Source organism: Pleurodeles waltl, chromosome 9 (assembly GCF_031143425.1).
Source record: "Pleurodeles waltl isolate 20211129_DDA chromosome 9, aPleWal1.hap1.20221129, whole genome shotgun sequence".
Lineage (NCBI taxonomy): Eukaryota > Metazoa > Chordata > Amphibia > Caudata > Salamandridae > Pleurodeles > Pleurodeles waltl.
In genome coordinates this window covers 98,526,637-98,551,908 of record NC_090448.1, presented here as the reverse complement: position 1 = coordinate 98,551,908, position 25,272 = coordinate 98,526,637, and the positions used below count along the sequence as shown (strand labels likewise).

General features: G+C 40.9%; 1 protein-coding gene across 3 annotated transcripts in view; it reads left to right on the top strand.

Moving 5' to 3' along the window:
* The window catches only part of LOC138258996 (contactin-4-like), a 789,032-nt gene that overhangs the window by 135,304 nt on the left and 628,456 nt on the right, over positions 1–25,272 (top strand). For all 3 annotated transcript variants that reach the window (XM_069206362.1, XM_069206361.1, XM_069206363.1), the window contains exon 2: positions 5,937–6,077. In XM_069206362.1, coding sequence (XP_069062463.1) covers positions 6,023–6,077 — 55 coding nt within the window. In that variant the 5' untranslated portion in view covers positions 5,937–6,022. The remainder of the gene's footprint in view (positions 1–5,936; positions 6,078–25,272) is intronic.

Below are 25,272 nucleotides of genomic sequence, written 5' to 3'. Positions count from 1 at the left end.
CTGGCTTGCATTCTGGGATTTGTAGTTTCAGATTCCCATTATGGGTGGAGCTATAAATCACACTATATAAAGTGCTTTTTATTAAAAAACTCAAGACTGCCTAGTGGTGTAGTAATGGACATGGGGACAACTGATACTATGGGATTGAGATGTAAGAGGATCAACGAAAATAGAAGCAAAGACCTCAGATTTTTCCTCCCACTCAAGATCATTTTAGCTTTTAAGACTAGTAGATTTCAGGGCATGCATCGCATAACAATTGAAAGGTGTTGTTTTTACTACGTGCACATATTAAAACTTGTATCCTAAGCAAACTCTTTTTCTTGCAACCTTTGCAACCTGCTGGAATATTAGGATAAAAGGAAAACCGAAAGAATTCCCCACTTAATACACAAAATATGGTTCGACTATGTTTTGATGTGACCTTTTCAGTTTCAATAAAATCGAGCAAAGGTGGCAATTTACTTCTTACTGCAGACGACGGCACATATATTGTGTGGCTCCTTTTGAAAGTACCTTCAGTTTCCAACCCTCACGCTTAGGTATTATCTGAATTGTCACAGTAGCAATCCTTAGATAGATTTCCTTTGCTGCTTCACTTAACAGCCTTTCAGATTTCACTTGGCATCCTTTTCTCTTTCAAACGACGGACTTGTCTGTTTCAATAGATGTGCTAGACCACTTTGCTTGGTGTTTTGCCAGTTTCAATTGGCATACATATTAATTTAAACGAATCCCTCCAAATTAAGTGCATCCCCACGACGTTTCCAGTAGATGTCCTTTGCCCTTTCAGTAGTTATCCCTAATAATTTCAGTAGCTATACCAATCTATTTCGGTACTCATTTTAGCAGTAATATTTATTGCCCTTATTTTTTTCACCATCCATTTCTTTCCTGTTTTGAAATATTGGCATGTATATCAACACCATCCACGTTACAGCTGCTGATATCTGTGTGTGTGTTCCTTTCTTTATGTCGGTTACTGGCGCGCAGCATTGTGGTGGCCTAACAGTAGAAAGGGTTACACAATACTAGTGTGTGTATGAAGATGTGTGTGCAGCTTGCACAGTTTAGCTATGTCAGCAGAGATCTTTATACCGCTGTACGTTTAGAGCGTTTCAGTGTATGTGCGCCCTATCCCCTCATAAGCACAAGTAAGCAAAATTACCATGAATGGGAAGTTGGTGCATGTAACCATGTTGGTCCAATGTGTCTGCTTTACATTATTAATGAATGTGTGTTACCTCTGTGTATGTGCATGTACATCTAGGGGGGTGGAGGGAGGGTGGGTGGATGTGTGTGTGTATACACATTGTAAACGTGTGTGTGCGACAGTATGCTTGCAGTGTTACTCACTCTGGCCCATCCTTCTTTATTCATGTGCAGCTCACTGTCTGTTTCCTATTCATGCAGGTATATATTTGCATATCTGAATATCCTAATTTGCATAAGGGATGAGTGCATATAAATTATTCTTACAATGAAGACACTTTCCTAACTTCGTGTTTTATTGTGAAACGCCTCCTGGGGAGGAAAGATACCGGAAAGTCTGATTTACTGACCCTCTGTCACTGAGCAGTCAATCATCCTCTCTGAAAAATAACTCTAACTTCAGGCAAGAAATTAAATGTATTCCAGAATATTCTGAGGGAAGCTGAAGAACTAGTTTCCTCTTTCCAAATACATATTTTTGCTTGATTTCGACTGCATTCTAAGTTATCCCCATACAAAACTGGATCACCGCCATGTGCTTTACCGAATGCAGACATGCTCTAGTAATTTTAAAAGGCTCCATATCAGTGCTTAATTTGTAAATAAAAATGTGCCAGTGAACGAAGCTCTCCTCTGAAAGAACGCGGCTGCTGCAATTAAATGTGTGAGCATGGAATACTGAGGCAGTATAGTCCTGAAGCCATCTCAGGCCTCTTTAATCCATTTAAATCCACTCCCTGCCCCTTCAGCTCAATCTTGCAGCTTTCTGCTTTCTCACTTTGTGACGCTTGTTCATTTTTCTATCTCTGTATCTTTCCAATAAATGTGTCTTTTGCTTGCAGTAAATGTTTGGGGCAGAAAAGTAAGTGCCGACCCTAAAAAAAAGTGCCAGTGGCACGCACCGGAAACCAATGGCTCAAATTAAGCACTGCTTACATTCACAGTGCTGTGAAATTGCATGGACGCAATTATCCGCATCCACCTTCCATGAAACCCTCAAACACCCATAAGTGAGTGAGATGGTTGTACAGGCTCCATGAGCATAAAGTCATTAGTCTTATGCTGCCAACGGGGCTGCTAGGTTGTGCCAATTGTGATGGTGCTTCAAGAGGGAAAGTAAGGCAAAGGGAAGTACATAGCAGCCAAACAGCATTTATGCGCCGTAAGACATATAATGCTGAAGTAGGCATGATGGGGGAGGAGCCATATCTCTTGTTTAAAGGCTGCACACTGACAAGCATCAGCTCTGTCAGATTCTGGCACCAAAAGAGTTATCTTCTGGGTGATGGCAGGAAAAACTGAACAAGCATTGGCAAAGGCAATAGCTCTCGCCTGTGCAAGAGCTATTGGCTTTTCCAATGTGTTTTAGCTATGTTCTACACCAGCGTGATTGCTGTTCAGCATGCCTAAATGGTAGCGCCATAGAGAAGAGTTGCATACAGTGGAGGTGATTAGATTGTCATAGGGTGGAGTGGAGGGTTGTAGAGTGTCAGGAAGTGGACTAGAGTGTCATAGAGAGGCATGGAGTGGAATTGAGAGTCATAGATTTGAGTGTCGTAGAATGTAGTGGCATAGAGTAGAATACAGTGGAATGCCATTTCGGCAGCCTAGCACCAATGCAGGAACCTTTGCACCATTGTGCAAGGGTGCCCGCTTTGCATCCAGGATTGTTTTTGTGCAGGAAGAGATACCTTCCAGCACAAAAACAACACTGGGAGCTCTTTCCTCTTTCTATGTGTGCTGCATAATGAAGCACAAATAGAAATAGGTATAAATGAGGAGAATTATTGATTACTGATCCCCTGGAGAGGCATAAGGGTTATACCCACTGAGCGCCTCACTAATGCAGAGTAAGGCAAATAAGCAGTTTGGGCTGAGTTACCTTACCCCAAGTTTATGAGGCCATTCAAAGTGGTTTTACGTGGCCTCATAAATATGATTTTGTGGTTTGCCCCGCAGTTACTTCACTTGTGAGGCAACAGAGGTGCAATGGCCTTATAAATATGTGCCCGAGATTGTAAGGTTACCTTTGTGAGTCAGGCCCCAAATGTATAGAACAAAGGATTTCTAAAGTTTTCTCTGGAAGCCAGAAGCGGTATTTCAGAGTGGACGTGATGGAGCTGTGTCATCATTTAAAGACAAGCAGTAGACGGGATGTGAGTTTCTGTATTCTTTGAAGTTCTGTTTTTTTTAGATCGATATAGATTCTACGTCAATAATCCAAATGGGACTTGACTATAGGAAGGATTAGGGAATTTTCTAAGAGGTGGAAGAGTGACAGGGTCTCCCTACCCATAATGCAATACTGATTTGGAGACAGCGTTTATTTAGGGGGTGAATTGTGTCTGCCCTTTATGGCCCTTACTGTACCTCCACCATTTCATGATCATTTTCTCCTAGATACTGCCTTTTGTATACAAGTGGGATCCCTGAACGTATAATTTGTTTTCAAACTGAACATTTGATATTATCACATGGTTTTAGTGTAAGTTGACAGTGTGTGGAGGGCGGGAGGGTGTACTTCAGTGTAACAACTCTTTGTTTTTGTGATGTGAGACTAGAACCTTTGTTCTAATATGGGCTGCTGTGTTATTTTTCATGTTAATACTGATCTATTGCTTTACCAGCTCTACCTCTGAAATATGTGTGAGCCGCGCTCCTTCATGTGATTTTTGTACAGTTTTAAACTCGTATTCAGCTAATAAAATGTACTTGTTTCTGCCCATCGGCCTTTATGAACAAGTCAAATAAAGCTTGCTGCATGGTTGAAATCCCTCATACTCCGTTTAGTTTGAAATGTATTAATAAAAATAAAAATAGTTAAATTCAGACTTCTTTGTGAATTCTGGGCGAGGTTCAGACGGCTGAATCACCTTTCAGTGTATGGCATGTGATGTGCCATCTGTTCCTGTTGGCACCAGGGCAAAAGGCACTTATAATGACGAGGCTGACATTTGCAGCTTCAGACACCCGTGCCCCCACAGGAGAGTGTCGTCATTAAAGACCAAACCATCCTCGGGAAGAAACTCGATACCAGTGCTGAAAACGGCTTTCCGATCCTGCCATCTCTTCCATCTCCTTAAGGTTGCGCCGGGGTGCCTATGATGTGTTAGAATCATGGTCAGCAAGCGTAGGTTCAAGTGATCATCATTTCTGCCACCCTATGACACCCACCATTGATGTGTGGCATTATTAACAGCTGGCAACTTTTCTCTTCCCCTATAAGTGCCAACGTCTGTGAACATGCTTCAGTTGGTTTCTTTAGTGCCAGTGACAGGCTGTGGCACGTATTATAGCAGAGGTACAGAACTCACAGATGGTGCCATCTTGTGGCATGAGAACATGCAGATCTAGCACCTTTGGCACAGCCAGTGTGTGCAATTCAAAACTGCAAACCTGTGAGCTCATCTTCCCACCTATGCTCACCTGTGCATGATATTGATGCCTGTCTACCCGTGAACGCTCCAGTGAGAGAGCTTCAGCTCTCATCCTCTGATTTAAAGTAGCATTGACAGTTTCCACTTCCACACTGTGGATTCCTCTGTAGCCACTACCTTGGGTAACATCTCTGTCCCACTTCATTAAGACAGGTTCAATCCTGCCAATTTGGTACAGATTTCATTATTAATATTCGAAGCTGCTACCCACTTTGAGGTCAATAAATGACGACTTCCTATCCTAATCCCCAGGAATCAGATTTGAGCCTGCTAGAGTATGCTAATCGTCATACTGTTCAGGTGTCGAGCCATGTTATCCCTTAGAAAGGAGCTCCAGGGCTGGTAGATGAGACAATCTCTGGGCGGTGAGATTCACAAATGACTGTCTTTTCTATTCTCCTTAAGTGAGAGCCTGCTTCAGCACATACTGTCCCATACGAGGTAGGTTCATGACCGCCACTCCCTATGTATATTATCCCATAATAAGGAGAACCAGTGATAGAAGATGGAGTCATCACTCGACAAGGAGAGTGAAGCTGGCCAGTCTGTGCTTATCCTTTGCTTTCACCATAATGGAAATTCTGAGCTTGTAGATGGTGCCACCAGTTGAAAGATTCAGCATTGCCATCATTAACAGCCTATGCATCGACACGATTCAAGAATCCCAGCCTCAGCTATCCCTTTTGAGACAGGTACATGGGTGCCAACAGATTCTGTCTCACAGGGCGGGGATTTAGCTGCCACGCTTCGTAATGCCTTTGTAAAGAGATTCTGAGATCACCAGTTCTGCCGTTCTTTGTGGTTGATAAGCTTCTTCTGCGTTTTGATGAAACTAGAAATTGAATTTGATTTGAATGTCTGCTTTGCTTCTGATGGGACACGTCCAAAGTTCAAAGATAATTGAAGTGGGAAACACTAGTAATGACACATAAGGGATGTACAAATAAGGGAGATTTGCCTTTAAAAATACTGCCTAAAAAGTAAGGGCCTGATTTATGAAAAGTTAGTGCCGCATGTGCATCTTTTTTTGTGACGCAAAAGTGGCACAAACTTACAAAATATAATTATATTTTGTAAGTTTGCCCCACTTTTGCGTCAAAAAATGAAGCAAAGGCAGCTCTAACTTTTCATAAATCAGGCCCTAAGTTTGTTACCTCGCTAACATCTGTGTCGCACTATTGTAAAATACCTTTTGGATACAAATGTTTTGTTGACATTGGTTCTGAATTTTTCTTTCTTTATTTAACACTCCTGCAGATTTGCTAACCTTCCTTCTCTTTTCAACAGACTAGAGATTGGGAAGAACGTAAGGAAGTCTGACTTTCACATTGGACCAATTGCATTTGGCCTTGCTGGACACCCATCCAGTGAAAATGAGTTTGCTATGTAAAATGCTGGTGTTGCAGCTGCTGATGTTGGGCCTTGCAGGTAAAGTTCTATTTTATAAAATAATTTAAAGAAGCATCTGCTTTTTACTTGAATTTTGCAGTGAGTCTAGTTGAGCGCTGGTTTTCTGTAGCCAGGGCCGTATGTAGATCTGTGGTTTGCTTGGGCTGATGAAGAGGTAATATCTTGAGCATCAGGGTTTCTTCCATAAGGTACATATATTTTGTTGGAGAGATCTCTCTCTCAAGAGTTAATAGGCCAAAGCATTTGGAGCCCTTGAGATGCAGTAGAATTGGTATTGTGTACTGTCCCATCATAAAAGGAGGTTTCTGAGATGGGATTACCATTATTTTGTTGCTGGTGATATCTCTCAAATGAGGAGGTTTCGTAGCTCCTCAGGTATGTCACTGGGAGAGACGTGGATGGAGATGTCTATCTGCATAGCAGAGAGCACATCTTTTTGAGTTTCCAGGGCTGAAAGTCGAAGTGCCGAAAAACAAGGCCAAACCTCATTGGTTGAAAAATATATTGCTGGTTAGTATAAAATTGAAGCTGAGCCATGGAGTCTATGCTTGTGTATCCGCATTATGTTTAAAGATCTCGAGATTTTGTGAATATCAATTTCCAGTTTGAAATTTCACCTATTCAAAGTGATATTTCAAACAGGTATTTCCCTTATTATATAATTAACGTGACCAAGTGAAAAACGTTTGTAATATAGAAACCAATTGCAATTGCTGTGCTCTCTTCACAGCACAGCAATGCACTTATATGTACCACTTGTCTTCTTTTTCAAGACTCTGTAATGCACCAATGGAATTTAACAAGGTTTTCACCGTATTACTGATATTAAAAATACATTCTTCAGTTCTTTACACGTGAACCTTTTTTGGTATTGATTTTCCAAGAGACAACAGCAGAAATACAAAGCAGATCTAGTATAGGCTTGCACAGGTATACACTGGAACTTCACATATCTTTTTTAGTCCAACACCTGGGGCAGGTTATTGCATAAAATCAGTGCCCACGAACTGAGATGTGAATAGCAATGAATTAAGAAAAGAACAGAGTGGTAAGTAGTCATTTTGACGAGATTGAAAGTTGTGGGTTTTTATCCTTCATCCCCTCCCAAAATAGCCAACATTTAACCTCACTTCTGTCAAGAGTACCCGAATTGATCAAATTCACACAAGATGTGATTTCCCATTGTCTAATGTAAAGATGATGTTTCCTCATTACCTTTAATTTCTAGCCTCATCTTGACTATGATCTGTGACTGTACACAGTGCTGCTTCAGAATCCCTGGGTCTTGACACAAAAACATGCAGAAATCTTTGAATGAAATCACACCAAAAACAAGCGTTCAATCAATATCTTGTTCAAATGGAATATATATTTTATTCCAATTAGAAGATTCTCTACATTGTTAGTGGATATTTGATCTGTGACATAAACCAGCGGTACACGTCTTCTGAGGCTTTGCCAAGGTCTGGGCCAATGTACAGTTCCTCCTATGCGTTTTATATTTAACTAAAATAGTTTTTTTTTTCAAAGCACCATTATTTCGTTAAATTAATTATCAGACTAATTAAGCGAGCTGTAATTAATTAGCAAATTCACAAGTAATTTAATGAAGCTCCTTTACAATTATTAACTACTTAAAAAGTTTACAGATCAGAAAATTGAGTTATACAGCATAAAACTCCAATTTATGGATCAAAGTTGATGATCACTGTACCGTCGACTGGATGAAATTTACTCACTAAGGCCCTAATTACAAGCTGGGCAGTTAATTGCGTCCCGTGCATAAACAGGGCCATCCAGTGCATAAAACTCTGTTTACACACTAGATGGAATTACAAGTTTGGTTTGAACACATCCGATAGTTATCAGATGCGTTAAATAACCCAAATTCATTACGTTTTGTCAAGTCAAACCTGCTGAAATTTAACAGAGGATACGTGTACAGTATTTAGGGTACCATGCAGATTTTGATGTGTTAAAAACCAAAATCCGCACAGTAGTCCCCAATAACTCGTAATAGGTGCTATTTATTGCACCCGATGAACAACAAATCCCACGGTATCGTTATTTACAAGGTGCGCTTAACAGCACCTTTACTTGTAATCTAGGACCTAAGAGAGAATTGCAGCAGTTAGGTAATTGGCGAGGGGCCATTTGCTAACTCAATGTGAATAGAGGTATGACCTCTCGCCCATCATCAGATGGGAGGTGGGTGTTCAGTTATTGGGGACAGGTGATGCTTGCTCACTCCTTGGGTTAGGTTTTGAATTTTCATTCGAAGGAGAGTTGTGTTGTTTGCTAACACAGTAGGATAGCAATTGAACGGCCGCTCATTTGGGATATGGGTAGGTTGCTCATTAGTAGTGAGGTGAGCTAAATGCTCAGTGCTTAATTTATGCTGGTGATTGATGATGCTTAATTGTAAATACTGGCACTTGCTTATGACAATCCACCACACCTAAAAAATATTTCTAGAGTGCCTGGGCCATACTTACATCTTTGGGTGGCCTGGAATTGTCCAAACTGCAATGTTTGTGTTGATTGTGATGTTTATAATGGAGTGCATATATAGGAAGGTGGAAGTGATAACAGTTCCGGTTGGTAGTGCAACCTGCATGCTGAGAAATACCTTTAGACCTAGCATTTGATTATTTACAAAATAAGCCCTGTGAGTGGTTAGTCATTGAAAATGGGAGTAGACTGTTTACTTGTTAAGATTTTACAAACAATATGGAAAAGTCTGGATTACCCCTCACAGGGAGGGGTATTAGTTGTTGACTCTGAGAAGGAGTACTGAAGGTTGCTCATTCATTGATATTTTATGCAAATTTGTAGAGCGTACTATCAACCGGGAGGGTATCCTGGCGCTGAGCCAGTGCGAGTCTAGGCACACCTAGGGCCTAATGGGACTACTCAAAAAGCTGCGTCTTCAACTTCTTGAGGAATTCAAGAAATTAGGAGGAGGCTCTTATGTGTAGTGGCAGGTCATTTTATGCTGTAGGAGGGATGTAGGAAAAGGCTTGACCTCCAGAACTGGTTTTCTGTATTTGTGGGATTTGTGCATGTAGGAGTCCAGGTGAGCGGAGGTATGTTAAAGGTTTTTGAAAGCAGACACAATTGTTGAGATACGTTGGGTCACTGTTATGTAGTGCCTTAATTGTGCAGATAATGATCTTGAATTGTGCTCATTTGTGAATGGGGAGTCAGTGGAGCTCTTTCAGGTGTGGTCTGAGGTGAGGGCTGCGTGGGACATGGAGAGTGATTCTGGTCACGGAGGTCAGACCGCAGCCTTCTGGTGAGTTTTTTGTCAATCGCAGCATAGAGAATGTTTCTGTAGTCCAGCTTGCTTATGACCAGGACCTGTGTGACGATCTTCCAGTTGCTGATTGACCATTTGAAAATCTTACTCAACATCTTCAGGGTATGGAAGTATGAGGTGGTGGCGGCATTGACTTGGGTGGTTGTGTTGAGTTTGCAGATATGATTATCTCGAAGTTCTTGGTGTGGGTGTCAGTCCTAGCTCGCTTCGACACCAGGTGGAATCCCACGTTAATGTGCTCTTCCAAAAGTTAATGATTTCAGTGTTGTCGGTGTTCAGCTTTAGACAGCTGCATGTGGGTTGCAAAATGCAAATTTGAACTTTGAATTTGAACTTGGGTCCTGGTTGATCAGTCAATGATTAATAGAAACAATTTCACAAGTATTAGAGATGTCTGTCACCTCAATAGTCACTGGAAGCAAGTTGATCAAACCCTTAGTAGAGGATGGATGTTGGTTCCTAGCCACTGGAAGCAGGTTGATAGATCACTTAGAAAGGCATGGATGTTGGTTCCTAACTTTTCGAGGAGCCCTCATGAAAACTGATTTATTGTCAAAGGTATGCATAAAACTAACTTTCAGCAAGGTCAATTTTAATGTTGAAATGTTTTAAAATTATTGCAATAGAAAATCGGCTTTTCTTCAAAAAAGATATCCTAATACTAAAAGAAAGTTGCATCATTCTAATCATCTGTGGTGTTAAAGAATATATAAAACCCACCAATAGAGAGTGCACAGTAAAAAGTAGAATAAAGCAGAAATAAAGAAAGAATCATATTCATTTGGTACCACAAACGATGAACACCTATGAACCAAATCATGCAAATGTGTATTTTCTGCACAATGTCCGTTTACTAGTGCTCATTTGATGAGGTATGTGTTGCAGTTGATTTTTTTGGTAGGAGAATACATTTAGCGTTCATATATAGTCAGATGGATGAAATTAGTGGGTGTTCATACAGTGAAGTAATTGTGTGACAAGGAGTGCATAGTCAAGAGGTATGCAGGTGACCATATTTTGGAGGGGGCTATGATGATACTGAATGTGATAATTAAGAAATCTGAAAAAATCTGTAAACACGTTGGGTGCTCGTAATTAAAACGAAAGATATGGAAAAGCTGGACTCACAGAATGGGGGTATTATGTGGTAACATGTAAAACAAGGACTGCAAAAACATGCACTACAAAAACACAGATTCTGAAACACAGTTAAGGAACAACTGTTTATGTCTCCATATACACATAGTCCTACTCACAAAGGTAATTTGGTTGTAAACATTAGTTTATGGGCCTTTTGCCTGTTTTATGCCTTTTAAGAATTCACAAGGTGAAGGGTGAAACTATTTGTGTGCGCGAGGATCTTAGCCGCACGTTCAGGGAACTCCCATAAATCTCTCTAGTAGGAGAAAGTAAGTACTCTAAGGAGCAGATAGCCTTGGAAGTCAGTGAACATGGACGTTTGTGGGCACCTACAAACGCCTCTCCCTCCACTTTCCATCTTGGAAACTATAGAAACGTTTACTCTAGACTAGGGCTATATAATAATACTAATACTGAAAACAAGACTGAAAGAATTAAAATATGTGTTTGTACATGGGATGCTGGTCTCCCTGTCTCTGCTATGGAAAACTCCTCACAGAGGGATTGGTTCCTGATAGAATGACACATGACCTTTTCAAGAATACACATGGAAACCTGTGCTGGACACAAAGTTTCCTACAGATCTGTGTGGGATTTTTTTAATCCCAGATTGTGCTAAATTTACACTTGTAGATAGGTGTAAAATGTGCACTCTGCAAATCAAGATTTACTACTGTCTTTGTGAAGAACGCGCACATATGATAGCAAGATTGTTTGTATAAAGACATAAATGGGTAATGGATAATTCCTGCAGATACTTTCTCTTGACTAAATTCGCCTGATGATGGCACTGCTAGAAAGGATGACGGAGTAGAAATGCAACCCATCCTATGGACATCCCAGGTCTCAAAGAGGCCATCTAGATGTCATTGGGAGGCCGGCCTCTGATAAGAGGCCACCTAATGGGGATAGGCATAGAAGAAGAACCTCATGTTATCTTGGGCAAGCACTGTCAGTGCAGTAGTCCTTCATCAGTTTCTCTTTCCTATTCGCTAAGTGCCTTGCTGCTGAGCTGTGATCACAAATAGACAAAGGGGGTATGTGCTCCTGAGTTGTAGGCTGGGAGCCAGCTCTAAAGACTTTTGCTATAGTGAGAGCGCCAACCCAGCCTGGAGCCGCGTGACCGAGACCTACTGCCTCTTGCCCGGAGGGGAGACGGCACACGTCTGTCTCTTATCCCCAGAGAATAGTGCGGTTTCTGAGGCGGATGAATCAGGTCAGTGAAGCTATTGATGACAGAACACAGGTTTCAGTAAGTAAGAGAGCAGGGAGGGAACTGGATACGCAGTATGTTCACTCACATCTGAGGCCTGACTCGCGCACTTCCAGTGAATGTGGGGTTTCAAAGGTCTGATGCTTTTCATAAACGACAAACCTTACAGTGATATGTAGAAATGTATGTGAAATGTTGTCTATAGGGCCAGTACCTTCTTGAAATACGAAACACATTTTTTCACAACAAATAAGGTTTACCAGACTCTCCCATGCACCATTCCTAGTAACATACTTACACATTCCTAATATACATCTCCTACTTGGTGTTTGCTGTATCCTTGCTTCCGGCTTCGAAAATCCATATATATTATTTTTTTGTTTCACTTCTGCTGTTTGGAGATGGTTCAGTCCTTATTTGCCCTTTCTGTGTAGTTGTCTTCCCGAGTGCTGCCACTGGTCCATTCCCTACCTCCAGAGTGACTTTACAATATAAATGTCAGCACACTAGCATAGCTCAGCTGTACCAACTCGGTGACTTCAAGGTGCTGGCCTCTGCCCCAAAGAATCTTCTCCCATGGATCAATTATGTCCAATAAAAGTGTATAAAATGTCGAGGTTTTGTGAAATTTTCTAGTTTTCCCTTTCAAATTATACAAAATTCTCAATTGCAAAAACACACAAAGTACCCGTAGTTAAGCACGATGAGTCTGAGCCTTTCATGAACATCTATTACACAAGTTTTATTTGTTTATTTCGAGGAAAGGCTAAGCAAGGCCTGGGCTTACACACAAAAGGCTTGCATGCTACCAGTGCAACAATATCACAGTCGGTAAAGCAGAAAACTCCTCGTGCTACAGGCAGACCAATAATTGTCAATTCTGCATGACTGCACTTACACATTAAAAGCGTTGGGCGACCACTGCTCAATCTCTATGAACTTTGAACATCATTGGCAAAAAACAACTATCCCTATATAGGACTTTTATGGCCCTTTGCTGGGTTGTCAGGAAACCTTTGTGTCATTTTCAACTTGTTTCCTATTTCCTATTTACCTTTCGATCTATGTCAACTTCCGGACTACTCACTCTCTCTTGCTCTCCCAAGGACTTGAACTCTGTGGCAGGGCACTTTCCTAAGGTGCATGATCACAGCATAGCGCCGGACGCGTTAGGCAGGACTTACCTTGGAAAGTACCAATTATTCAAGAAGTAGTATCTGTGATTGAACAAAGACCTAGGAACAAGGACCAGATGGGGTGCCGATTGAGCCTTTGAAATACAACATAGAACTATGAGCCCCTCTAATACTTAACGTATTGAGGAGTGCAATAGGTGTAGGCCCTCTGAATCTTGTTCTAATTCTATTATTGGCCCCATCTACAAGAAGTGGACAATAATGCCCCATCTCTCTAATTGGATCCACAGCTAAGGTTTTGGGCAGAATCTTACTAGATCAGTCAAATCAAGAAAAGCAGGGAAAGGGCATACTCTCTGATGCTCAGTAAGGGATTTGAAGGGGTCTGGGGACTATAAACCAATGCTTGAACCTTCACCTAATAATCAGTAAGTATGCCACGATGAGGAATGGATGCATATATCTAGCATTTATGGACCTCAGCTCTGCATTCGACTGTGTTAACCGAGGAAAGTTATGCGAAAGAATGCTAGAAATGGGAATGGACCCTTCAAATGTGCATTTTCTGTGCCAACTCCCCTCCGCCAATGTCACAGGGTGTATTAGGTATGGGCCTAATGGTGAATCAAAATAAGAAGTAGTGTTAGGCAATAATGCATGCTGCTGTCCATTCTTTTATGTCTATATATCAATGATCTTAATTAATTCTTGTTACAAGTAGAGGCTAGCATGCCCAGGGAGACAGATAAGCATCTCTCTGCATTGTTATATGCAGACAATTGCGTCTTAATGTCAAGTAACGTAGTGGGCCTTCAGATGTTATTGGACAGATGTATTTTGTATATAAGTGAACTCGATCTGTCAACTAATGCTACTACATCATACAGTAGGTGACTAGCAACATAAAGTCACACTATATTAGCAGAACCAAACTTTTCCATGGACTAATGTTTACGTGTCTGAGGGTACTTTTTGTCAGCAAGAATAATTGGACACAAGTGAAAGTGAGGCAGACTCAAATTGACCAAGTCATAGCTGCAGTCTCTAAGTTTTCTGCAAAATTAGGTTCGAAACCCCTAGAAGTGATGATTAATATGTATATTGCACGATGCACCTCTGTGATGATCTATGACACATGTTGGGAAATTGCAATACAACACATATTCAGGATGGTGAAAATATGTTTTTGCGGAGATAGTTATCTGTCCCCACTAGTGTCCCCACCTACATCTGTCACTCAGAATTGGGGTTACGTACATAGAAGATTGTGTCAAATTAGCATTATTATTGCTATGGCTTTCCATCTGGTTAGGTTTAGATTTAAGTTAGCCCATCTCCGGTTTTTCAATCCAAAAGTTGCTGATGGAGAAGTTGGCCTTTGGCCATGTCCAGGCAACTCAGAGTCAATGCAATCCATGCTACATTTTTTTCGTTTTTTTGCAAGTTGTACATTGTGCCCAGGAAACAGTCTTCAATACCTCTACTCAGGTCTCGAAACATAAGAACATGTAGGCCAGCTTTACTCCATCTTCAGTTACAGCAATCAAAACGTGTTTGTATAATGGTTCATAAATTTCTCACAGCTGTAGTATGATTAAAAAATATAGTGGGCAATTAATGTCTTTTAATGTTATGTAGAATTGATTTGCTGGTTGATCTGGTACTTGTTATATTTCTTTTACACTGCTTTTAGCATGTTCACAGAGTGAAAGATAAATGAGCTGTCTGATGCAATATTAGATGGACTATTTGTAGATTGCTGTCAACATTACCCCTCTCCAATCATAATCATTTTATGATCCAATTTTTTAATTCGATTTTAAATTGCAGCTGCGTATCATTGTGTATCAATGATTCATGTGTTATGTATTCTTTTATGGTTTTAATGCGCTGAATAAAGATTGATTGATTGATTGATTGATGGATTTGTTGATTGATTGATTGACATGAACACTATTACACCACTGTACTATCCATTTACCATGATTCATGATACAAAAACCTATTTCTAATCTCTTAGTTTTCACCACTGTAAGTTGAATGATTTTACACTTGCCAAAATTGTGTTTAAGCTGACACGTTTCAAACCAATCTCCCAGGGTTTCTCTGACTGTTTCTTTAACCTCTGCCACTCAAACCTTCTAGCATATTCCCATCCTTTCTCATGCTTCTGTCTTTTCTCAGAACTCTAGAGGAGATCTAAAATTCACAGACTTTTATACATGGACTTTATACATAGCCTTTTCCAGCAGTTCGCTCCAGACTCTATACAAGTAGACACATTGCCCTTTCTCATTTGAAAGACCAATCTCAAAGGAAACGTCTTCAGTACGTAGGATCTACTTGCATACATTTTCCACTTGCATCTTCAATGGTTTCAATTTACAAAAGGCTTGGCAGGTCCACTGTTTCCAGTGGACGATGTTCACTCAAGTCTGCCAAATGAAAAACTCAAAAAGTGTAATTCCCTTTTGTCCCAAATTTGTAATTCTCTGTTCCCTGATTAAATTCAATACTACATCCACCTTTCCCTATGTGTAGCACCACACTTTCAGCTTCATGTGAGATCCCTATTTTATCATCAGTTTGCAACATTCAGTATCATTTCCATATAGAACTACTTAGAGCTAGTTGATTTCCCCCACGTTCGAAGCAAGGTTTCAACAGCCATGGCTTTCACAAGGGATCCCGCAATACTCCAAGAAAACTATGACTGTTGTAGATTCTCTTGAGCACTCAAGTGTGTAAACATCTTCTCTTATACCTTCATTCGATTTAAGGGTGTTCCCTCACCGTTATCGTGGCACAAATTAGAGCGAATGTCCATTTGTTACCAGTGCATGAGATTAACTAAAGAGGCAAGTGAATTCCTACAAATTCATGTGCTAGTTTGATCACTTTAATTTACAAAACTAAACCTCTAGCAAACACACACCAAATACTATAAATCTGACATTGTGGAAATTATACAACTCTAGTTGTCAGCTGTTTCCACCTCTCCAGTCTCCTTATTTCTTAGCCACTAAGTAATTGTGATATTTATGATGTAACAGTATCATGAAACTTGGAAGAATATTGGAAATATCATTTACTATTTTGTCACAAGTTGACAAACACAGGGGCCTGTTCACAAAGAGAAATATGTACATGCATAATAAGCTCCTACAACTAGGAGTCATTCTACACTTTTTCCCTATTTACCATTTCTCAGTGGAGATGTACACCTAGGTGCAGACTTAATTGTCTCCACACCCTTCAAATTAGGTGGAGGAGCCTACTACAACTCGACTTAAATTTATAAAGTTATTATTAGTAACTTTACATATGTGTGTGGAACTCTCTGTCCCCATGGTGGAGATCACCCTGTGGCAAAATATAGGGGAAATTATTTAAGTTTATTATTATTATTATTATTATTATTATTATTATTATTATTATTATTATTATTATTATTTAACACAAACAGATACACTATTCTAATGCAAAATATAAATGTTAATGAATTGTAATTATTTAACCTAGATCTAATAAAATCAAATATTACATCCCTTTAACTCAACAAATTATATTGGCAATAAATAATTACTTAATTTAATTTAAATAAGAAATATTTGTGAACAATAATTTTAAAGGAATCCCACCCTCATTAGTATTGTTATGCATATTTGATTTGTAGAAATATTGAATTAATTAAACTTATTTTTATTTTAAAAAGTTAACTTATGTTTTAATAGCCTTTTTAATTGTTTATTAGTAACTAGATATACATACACACAGACATGCACACACACATATAATAAGTTGAAATAACTAAATTATTTTAGCACTAGTTCCTATGGAGTGATATTTTAATTCTCTGCCTCCGTTGTTTTCTATAGGACTGTGTTGCAGTACCTGCGAGTGGCCATGGTGTGTTGCTTGACCTGCTCCAAGGCTGGGCTGGAATAGATTTCAACACATTTTGACATCTTGAAGGTGATAGTAGCTTTAGAAGTGCAGCTCATTAAGACCAATGGTCTCACTCTTTTAGGGTTGTGTGTTTGTGTTAGAATGTCATTGCCAGTGCCCCTGGTTAAATTTAAATAAACCCCTCCCATTTAGGAGCAATTGTTCCCCATTTCCTAGCCACTCCACCTTGTCCTACTCACATTTAATGAGCCATTTACCTGCATATGTTGAGATTACTTCCACTGTGGCAGAGACCTCCACACGGAAAGGATAGGAGTTATCTGAATATAGGTTTGTGAATAGCATTTTCTAGTACTGGTGTAGTACCACTGCACAAACAAAAAAATGCAGTTTGTGAATAGGCTCCAGAGACTTTATTTTCAGCCAGGATTAGTCAGTGACTCAGTCTGATTCCATTACAAGTAAATCTAACCCTTCTCTTTACAGGGGCTTTCTCTCATTGTTTGGAAAAGTAGCAATTTTATGTTTTCTTTGATGACAAATGACTCTCGCCTTTCTGCTCCAAAGTGTTTGCTATCTTTAGTGGGAAGACTTTGTAATTTAACGTTTTCTTGCTGTTTTAATTTGAATGTTTGATCTTATCCGTGCCATCAAAATAAATCCCGGGAAAAGATGTACTACTTTAAGCCTCATTTGTCTGTTGTCTAATAGCTCAGATAAAAATACCCTTGGGCAGTTTGGCAAGCTAGCCTGAGAAACGATTTGTCTTTGGCTCATTTACTAGTGTGGCAGTGAACTTAGATGTGCCAGCATCAGATTTACTAGCTCATCGCTCTAGTTATTTGCCTCAGGAAGATAGAAACCTCCAGCTATGCTTGTATAATTGGAAATATTGCAAGACTGTGGCTGAGATTCTGATCCTATGTCCTTCTTGCTTACTGGTGGGAAAATCGTGTGATTCAATGTTGTTGCGTAGATGTATTTGACTGTTGTAATTTGTTTGCTTACATTAAAACTTGAGGAAAACTATTTTGGTTCTGGTTACCTCATTCTGCAATCATCTAACAACTCAGAGACAAAATCCCAGAGTCAACCTAGCAAACTTGCATTGGGGTACATTTTTGGCTTGTTTTAATGAAGCAGCCTTTTCGGGAGAGACATGAACACAACACATATAACCAGTTATCACTTTAGTAGTTTTCCTCCTGGAGTCACAAACCTCTACTTGCTTTTTAGGTCTCGGCTGTATGAGGTGTTCACATGCTGTCTTGAAAAGAGACCTGCTGTATGTACTTTGTGGGCTTCAGCCCGGCCATAGCCTTGCCATTTGCTGGATCCCATGTCTCTCCAATGTTCATTCTCCCCTTTTGTCCATGGCATGTATGCGTCATGCCTCTTCCTGTCTTTAGACCTCCCCGAAAGCAGGGACCAAGTACTCCTAAACATCCGCAGCGGTCATTTTAAAGCATTGTTTTGGGACAACTTTTTTGTTTCTTATGAGCACTTATAACAAGTGCTTGTTGTTACAGTTGCTCCATTTATGTAAATAGGCCTGTAAATGTTTACTGTATTCTTCAATTGCTGCTTCCCTGTTTAAATGTTGACTCCTGTCTCATGTGCTCCCACCTCTCCCGTCGCTCCTTCAACCCCAACTCACTACTGGTTACTACCCCCATGACCCCCTGTTGTCTTCTCCCTCACAAACCTTCTTTGCTCATGCATCTCTGTCACTTTTTTAAAGCAAAAACGTCATCCTGTGCCCAGAGCTATGCATCATACCATGCTCAATTACATCTTCCTAAGCTCCACCTGGTTATGTAGGACTGTTGGTCTGTGTGCTCAGCTGTCTGAATGTTTGTTGGTTCGTGAGTACATGTATCTGCATGTTGTGTACACAAAAGCAGGAGTAATTGCTATTGTGACAGAGCAGACTTGCCCAAGTCCTGTTCAGTGGCACAGTATTTACCTCAGTCTACTGTCCAACACCCGGAGTGCGGGTGCTCACAAATGGGTTTAAATATTTAAAACCCTTAGGGTTCTGCAGAGCCCTGGGTAACACTCATTTCCATTTAGGGATAGATTCTCTGATGACCATCTTTCTCGAGTGCCTGAAAATGTCAGCAGTGTTAGCAGGTCTAGAAGAAGTTTCAAATAAGCATTGGCAAAGTCAATAGGTCTCTGCAATCCGAAAGCCATAGGGGTTGGCAATGTAAATGCATTTGTGTATGGCTGTGAGGATGTTTTATTGATATACACTAATGCATTAACATTGCCAACGCCTATAGCTCTCGGATTGCTGAGAACTATTGGCTTTGCCAATGCTTATTAAATACAGGAACACTTGGTATTTGAAGAGCAGACACACCCAGTGTTCTCCAAATACATTACATAAATATGTCAACTCAGGAGAAAATGAGGGACCACAGACCACTCTGACTTCAAAAGATTAAAATCAGATCTGTTGTCAGAAAAGTAGCAGCTGTGAACATTGGGAAGCAAATGGAGTCCAGAACCAGCCTACATTTCTAGCACAATGTATAACAACTTGATAGTGAAGGCTAAAAGAACAACATTCACTGGCAGAAAAAAACATATTTCAAACCAGTTTTAGAGAAATGATGACAAATAATCATGTTATCCTTTCTCTTGGGTTGCGTGATAGGTGACTGCTTGTATTCTAAAGTAGCATACATTTACCACTTAATGCAAAGCTATGTCTGAAGGGGCGGTACTGATTGGTTCCACCACAAAAAACTGAACAGTGTCAGCAATGCTTTTAGAACCATTTTAAATCTGTCTAGCACATCTTCTATATAAAGTTACGAATCTCATTAGACTGGTCTTTACGTCACTAAATAATACTTATTTAACCTTTGTTAAACTTGCATAACTTGGAGCTAACTTGACATCTTACGTGGGGCTGGAGTGATGCATCTCTTGAAGCTGGAGTAATGTATCACTGGTGGGTTGGAGTGATGCATCGATTGGAGCCAGACTGATCCTTGCTTGGAGTTGATGTGATGCATCACGTAGGGCTGAAGTGATGCATCACTTGGAGCTGGATCAATGCCTTGCTTGGTGCTGGAGAGGTGCATGGCTTGGGGCTAGAGTGATGCATCACTTGGAGCTGGAATAATGCCTTGCTTGGACCTGAACCAATGCATTGCTTGTAGGAGAAGTGATGGTTAGCTTGGAGCTGGAGTAATGCACTGCTTTGAACTGGAGTGATGCATCACTTGATTGATGCCTTAGTTGGAGCTGGAGAGATGCATGCCTTGGAGCTGGAGTGATGCATCACTTGAGCTGGACTCACTCCTTGCTTGGAATTGGAGCAATGCATCGCTTGGAGCAGCAGTGATGCATAGCTTGGAACTGAAGTAATGCAACACTGAGCTGGAGTGATGCATCGCTAGGAGCTGGAGAGATGCATCACTCGGAACTGGAGTGATGTATCACTTGGAGCTGGATTGATGCCTTTCTTGGAGCTGGAGAGATGCATACCTCAAGGCTGGAGAGATGCATCACATGGAGTTGGATTGATGCATTGTTTGGAGCTAGAGAGATGCATGGTTTGGAGCTGGAGCAATGCATCATTTGGGGCCAGAATGACGCCTTGCACAGGGCTGGAGTGATGCATCACTCGGAGCAGGAGTGATGCATAGCTCGGAGCTGAAGTAAAGAAACAATAGCAGCTTAAATGATGTAGCAGTTGGAGATAGAGAGATGCATTGCTTGGAGCTGGAGTGATGCATCGCTTAGAGCTAGATTCCTACTTTGCTTGGAGCTGGAGAGATGTCTGGCTGGGAGCTGGAGTAATGCGTCAGTAGGAGCTGGAGTGATGCCTTTCTAGGAGCTGGGATGATGCATGGCTTGGTGCTGGTTTGATGCCTTCCTCACACCTGGAGTGATCGATCGATTGGAGCTGGAGTCATGCACCACTTAGGATTGCAGTGTTACATCGCAAGTGATGCATTGGTTGTACCTGCAGTGATGCTTCACTTGGTGCTAGTTTGATGTCTTGCTTGGAGCTGAGTTGGTGCATTTCTTGATGCGGTTGTGCTGCAATGTCTGGAGCTAGAGATTTGTATCTCTCAGTGCTAGAGTGACACATTCCTTGGAGCTGGTATACTGTATCCCTTCTAGCTGGAGCGATGCATCACTTTAAATTGCAGTGTTATATCACTTGGGTTGCAGTGCTGCATCGACTGGAACTGAGTGATGTGTCTCTTAGAGCTTGAGTGATGCATGACTTGGAGTTGGCACGATGCATAGCTTGTAGCTGGAGTAATGCAACACTTTGACCTGGAGTGACGTGTCTTTCAGCACTGGGGTGGTGGATCAGGTACATTTGGGTCTTGGTTTCACTTGAAATTAGAGTCCTGCCTCACTTTCAGTTCTGCTCTCTGCCTCACTCGGAGGTTCTTTGTGCCTCCATCACACTGCTTGCTGAGACCTATTGCCCAGTTGTGCAACAGGTGGAACTTAGCATTATCACGCCCCCCTGGGTCTCCCTACTGTTTAATAAATACGTCTGCCTGGCGGTCGTTTATCAGTAAAGCTAACGGACAGATAGGGATTTAATTATTTCATGAAATTCAGCTCTGTAAGCTTCATTGAATAAAATGCTTTTTAGAAATCCATAAGCCGATATTTCTCTTTATTGCCTTTTTAAATGTTTATAAATAGCTTCTTGTAGTGTAGGTCAAATATGTAGTGGAGGTTTGGGTGGAGTCCAATCTGACTCAGCTCCGATATCACACAAGCGTCCCATCACACACATCCTTTACTGCGCTCTACATTTTAGGTCTGGCTTGACAGCGCAGCAGATACCTAAGGACCTACTGTTACCAATTCTTAAAAATATGTATAGTTAGCTTTGGCTTCACCCAGGAGAGTATTAATCTCTGAGCTCATGCTTTTGGCTGTTTTGTGTATCCTTCCACCTCGAATGAAATGCTTGCATTGCAGTATATGAAGGACAATTTTACATCTCAAAAGTAAACTGAATCGTCATGTATTTCTTCATTTCGTAGATTCATGATATACAAAGAGCAACTTTTTCTTTTTCTTTTTTCGATGCAACAGGCTGCCTTTTTTATTTTAGTTTGGGCTCAGGGTTCAAGCCAGACCCAGTAGCTCTCTTAAGAGATTGCTGGGACCTGTATTTGTTTTGTTTCTGTCACTTAAGTTGAATTCAGATTTCAATCAGCTTTACTGGAACAGCAAATTCTGCTTGCCTTACATGATGAATTAAAATATCAAAATATATTTGCATATAACTACCTTCCTCTTTTTGACATAGGCATAAACACAAGAATACACTTTGGCCCTGCACACTCATGCATTATTTTACATGAGATACTGTGCTTTCAGCTACATTGTAAGGCCAGGCACTGTGGAGAGTTTACAAATTACTCAGAAGTTGCAGACAGAGTTCCTTTTGGTCTCTGACCTACGTGTTTATTTGTAATATGTTATTAATGTTAAGTTTCAAGGTTCTGTATTTTTATATTAAGCAGTTATTTCCCAGTGAGTGTGAGCTGTTATCTGCTCCACGGCCTGACCCTAGAGGCCACACTGTAGCAACATCTTATCACCAAGGTCTCTTCCTTTTATCACCAGAATCTCCCTTCCTTGTAGCACCGGCCACCAGCATGCCTATGGTGCATCAGAGTGATGGTATTAACAGGGTGCTGTCTCCCTTCCCTGGCCGAGGGGTTTAGACGTGGCCTGAACGTTGGTTGCCACAGCGATGTAAGATCCTGTGATGGTGGGTGGGGCTTGAGCACGACCATGTCATCATGACGTGCTTGCTTTTGAAAGTGGGGGCAGGGCTTAAGCCTACCTGATTTTTTTCTATAGGTGTGTGTGCTGACTTCGAAATCTAGCTTTGATAATCTACGGGCATATATAATGACATGATACTCTCCTACCATATCTTTACCGAAGAGGCTACTGGGATTATGTGGCAGAGAATAGCCAAATTATGCAGCGTGGTTGACTAAATTATGTGGAAAGAAAATGCTAACTATGCTTCAAGAAAGGGGAAATTAGTAAGCCAATTGTGTGGCATTTGATATGGCATAATTATGTTTTTTTTTTTTTTACATTTTAGCAAACATTAAGCCAAGAGGGATCTCAATGCTAATAGCAAGGAAATTAGAAAAAATGTTCAGATCTCATTCAAAAAAATGTTACTCAACAAAAATAATGATTTTGTCTTGGATGGAAGCTCAATAATTCTATTTTATTTACTTTCAAGAGTAAAATGGTTGTGTAAAACATTTAAATTGTTTACACCCTATTGAAAATAAGCCTACATGTACCCATGTGATGTCTTATCTCAGTTATTCAGTGCATTCCTGACATGTTCTAAAACTTGTCTTGGGTTAACTGGGTATTGGATATTGGATTCATACTTTGTTGAAATTATAACGCCTCTGGGAGCATTTCTTTCCATTAAGAAATAATCTTGCAAACGGGTCTCGTACATTTAGGTTTTTATATATGTCTCACTAGGAGGTTCATTAGGATTCAGAGAATCACACATTAAATCACACATTAAAAATAGATGCAATATGTGTGAAATTTTTCCGAAGTCTGCGTGCCCTCGTTAAATAACTGTAATTATGAGAACAGTGCCTGTGATGTAAATATGAATTTGTGAGAATAGCGAAACATTATATTTTCATGATGAAGATAGTAGTATTCTTTCCAGCTTGTTGAACATTATACTTAGGGGCATATTTATACTCTGCTTGCGGCGAATGTGCGTCAAAAATTTTGACGCATATTTGGGGCAAACCCTGCCCCATATTTATACTTTGACGCTCTACCCCGCGGACGTCAAAATCCCACCATGTGCGTCATTTTTTGGAAGGGGGAACCTGCCTTGCCTTAATTATATGCAAGGTAGGCATTGCCTTCCCAAAAATTACTTTAAGGCCTGTGCGCCTTATTTATACTCTGGTGTCATTTTGACGCACAGGAGGGGGTGGGCCTTAAAAAACGGCGCACAGCCTGATGGGCGCCGTTTTTTAACGCCTGGTTCAGGGCAGGCGTTAAGGGACCTGTGGGCTCGGAAGGAGCCCAGAGGTGCCCTCCCCTGCCCCCAGAGACACCCCCTGCCACCCTTGCCCACCCCAGGAGGACCCAAGGATGGAGGGACCCATCCCAGGGAAGGAAAGGTAAGTTCTGGTAAGTTTTTATTTTTATTTTTTTAAGTGGCATACGGGGGCCTGATTTGGGCCCCCCTACATGCTACTATGCCCAATGACCATGCCCAGGGGACATCGGTCCCCTGGGCATGGCCATTGGGCAAGGGGGCATGACTCCTGTCTTTGCTATTACACGAGTCATGTCAATGGGGATTGTGCGTCAAAAATAAATGGCGCAAGTCCGGTGTGAGGCCTGATTTGTGCCCCAGACCTGACTTGCACCATTTTTTGACGCACAACCCCCATTTTCCCATACGCCGGTGCTGCCTGGTGTTAGTAAAAAAAATGTGCGCGTACCAGTCCGCAGCGCGGGCTAACGTCATTCCATAAATAAGGCGCCTGCATGGCGCATTGGAATGGCGTTAGCCGGCGGTAAAATGTTTGACGCACAACTGCGTTGGCGCAGTTGTGCGTCAAAAAATATAAATATGGCCCTTAATACTTAAGGACTGTGTTTCTTGAGATAGAAAATACTCCTTTCCCCAATGTATTAATAAGGTTTGTGTATACCATGTGGACGAGATAAGCACCATTTAAATGCTATAAAACTGAATCAGTGTCCGGGAGGTGCTTGGTTAACTTGTACAATGGTAGGCGCTGTGTTATGTCACTGTGCAATGATTTTACCAACTTCTGATCAGCTTGGGCCTGAAACGCATTTTTTTGCTAAATTCTGCCAAATATGCAGCAGATGATGAGTTATGTAGTAAATAGCGCATTCAAAAGTATATGTAACACTGTCAGCTGTGTGATGGTGTTTTCCTCCCTGTACATGAAGTATGCCAAGGTACATACATATGTATATGGTAGGCTAACACAAAGAACGTATGTGTAAGGTTGTATGCCTCCTTTTCCCTTTTGCTGTAGAGTTTAGCCTCATTGAATTTCTACTTAGTTTGTGTTACTCGCTTTGGTTTTTTCGTTTTACTCTCACTGTGTTTGTACCTGGTAGGATCTGTTTATGTTATAAACTCCCTACTGAGGTGATGTTGCATGCTGGACTGGTTTGTCTCTGCATGGATCATTCATGGTTACCTTTAATACCTTTGTGTAGTTACTCCTCTGTGCTACATATTACACAGCATGGTTAAAAAGCAGACACAGTGTCCATCATGTTCAGATTCCTCAATTGAGAAGATCTAGGCTGTTGTCTGCTGGAGAGCGAGAAAGGGTAAGCAGGAAATCCTGTCATGAGACTTCCAGTAGGAGGGAAAGGAGAAGTACAGTGAGTACCTAAAGCACAATAAGAGGAGCTGATGTATGGTGTCCTCAAGGTGCT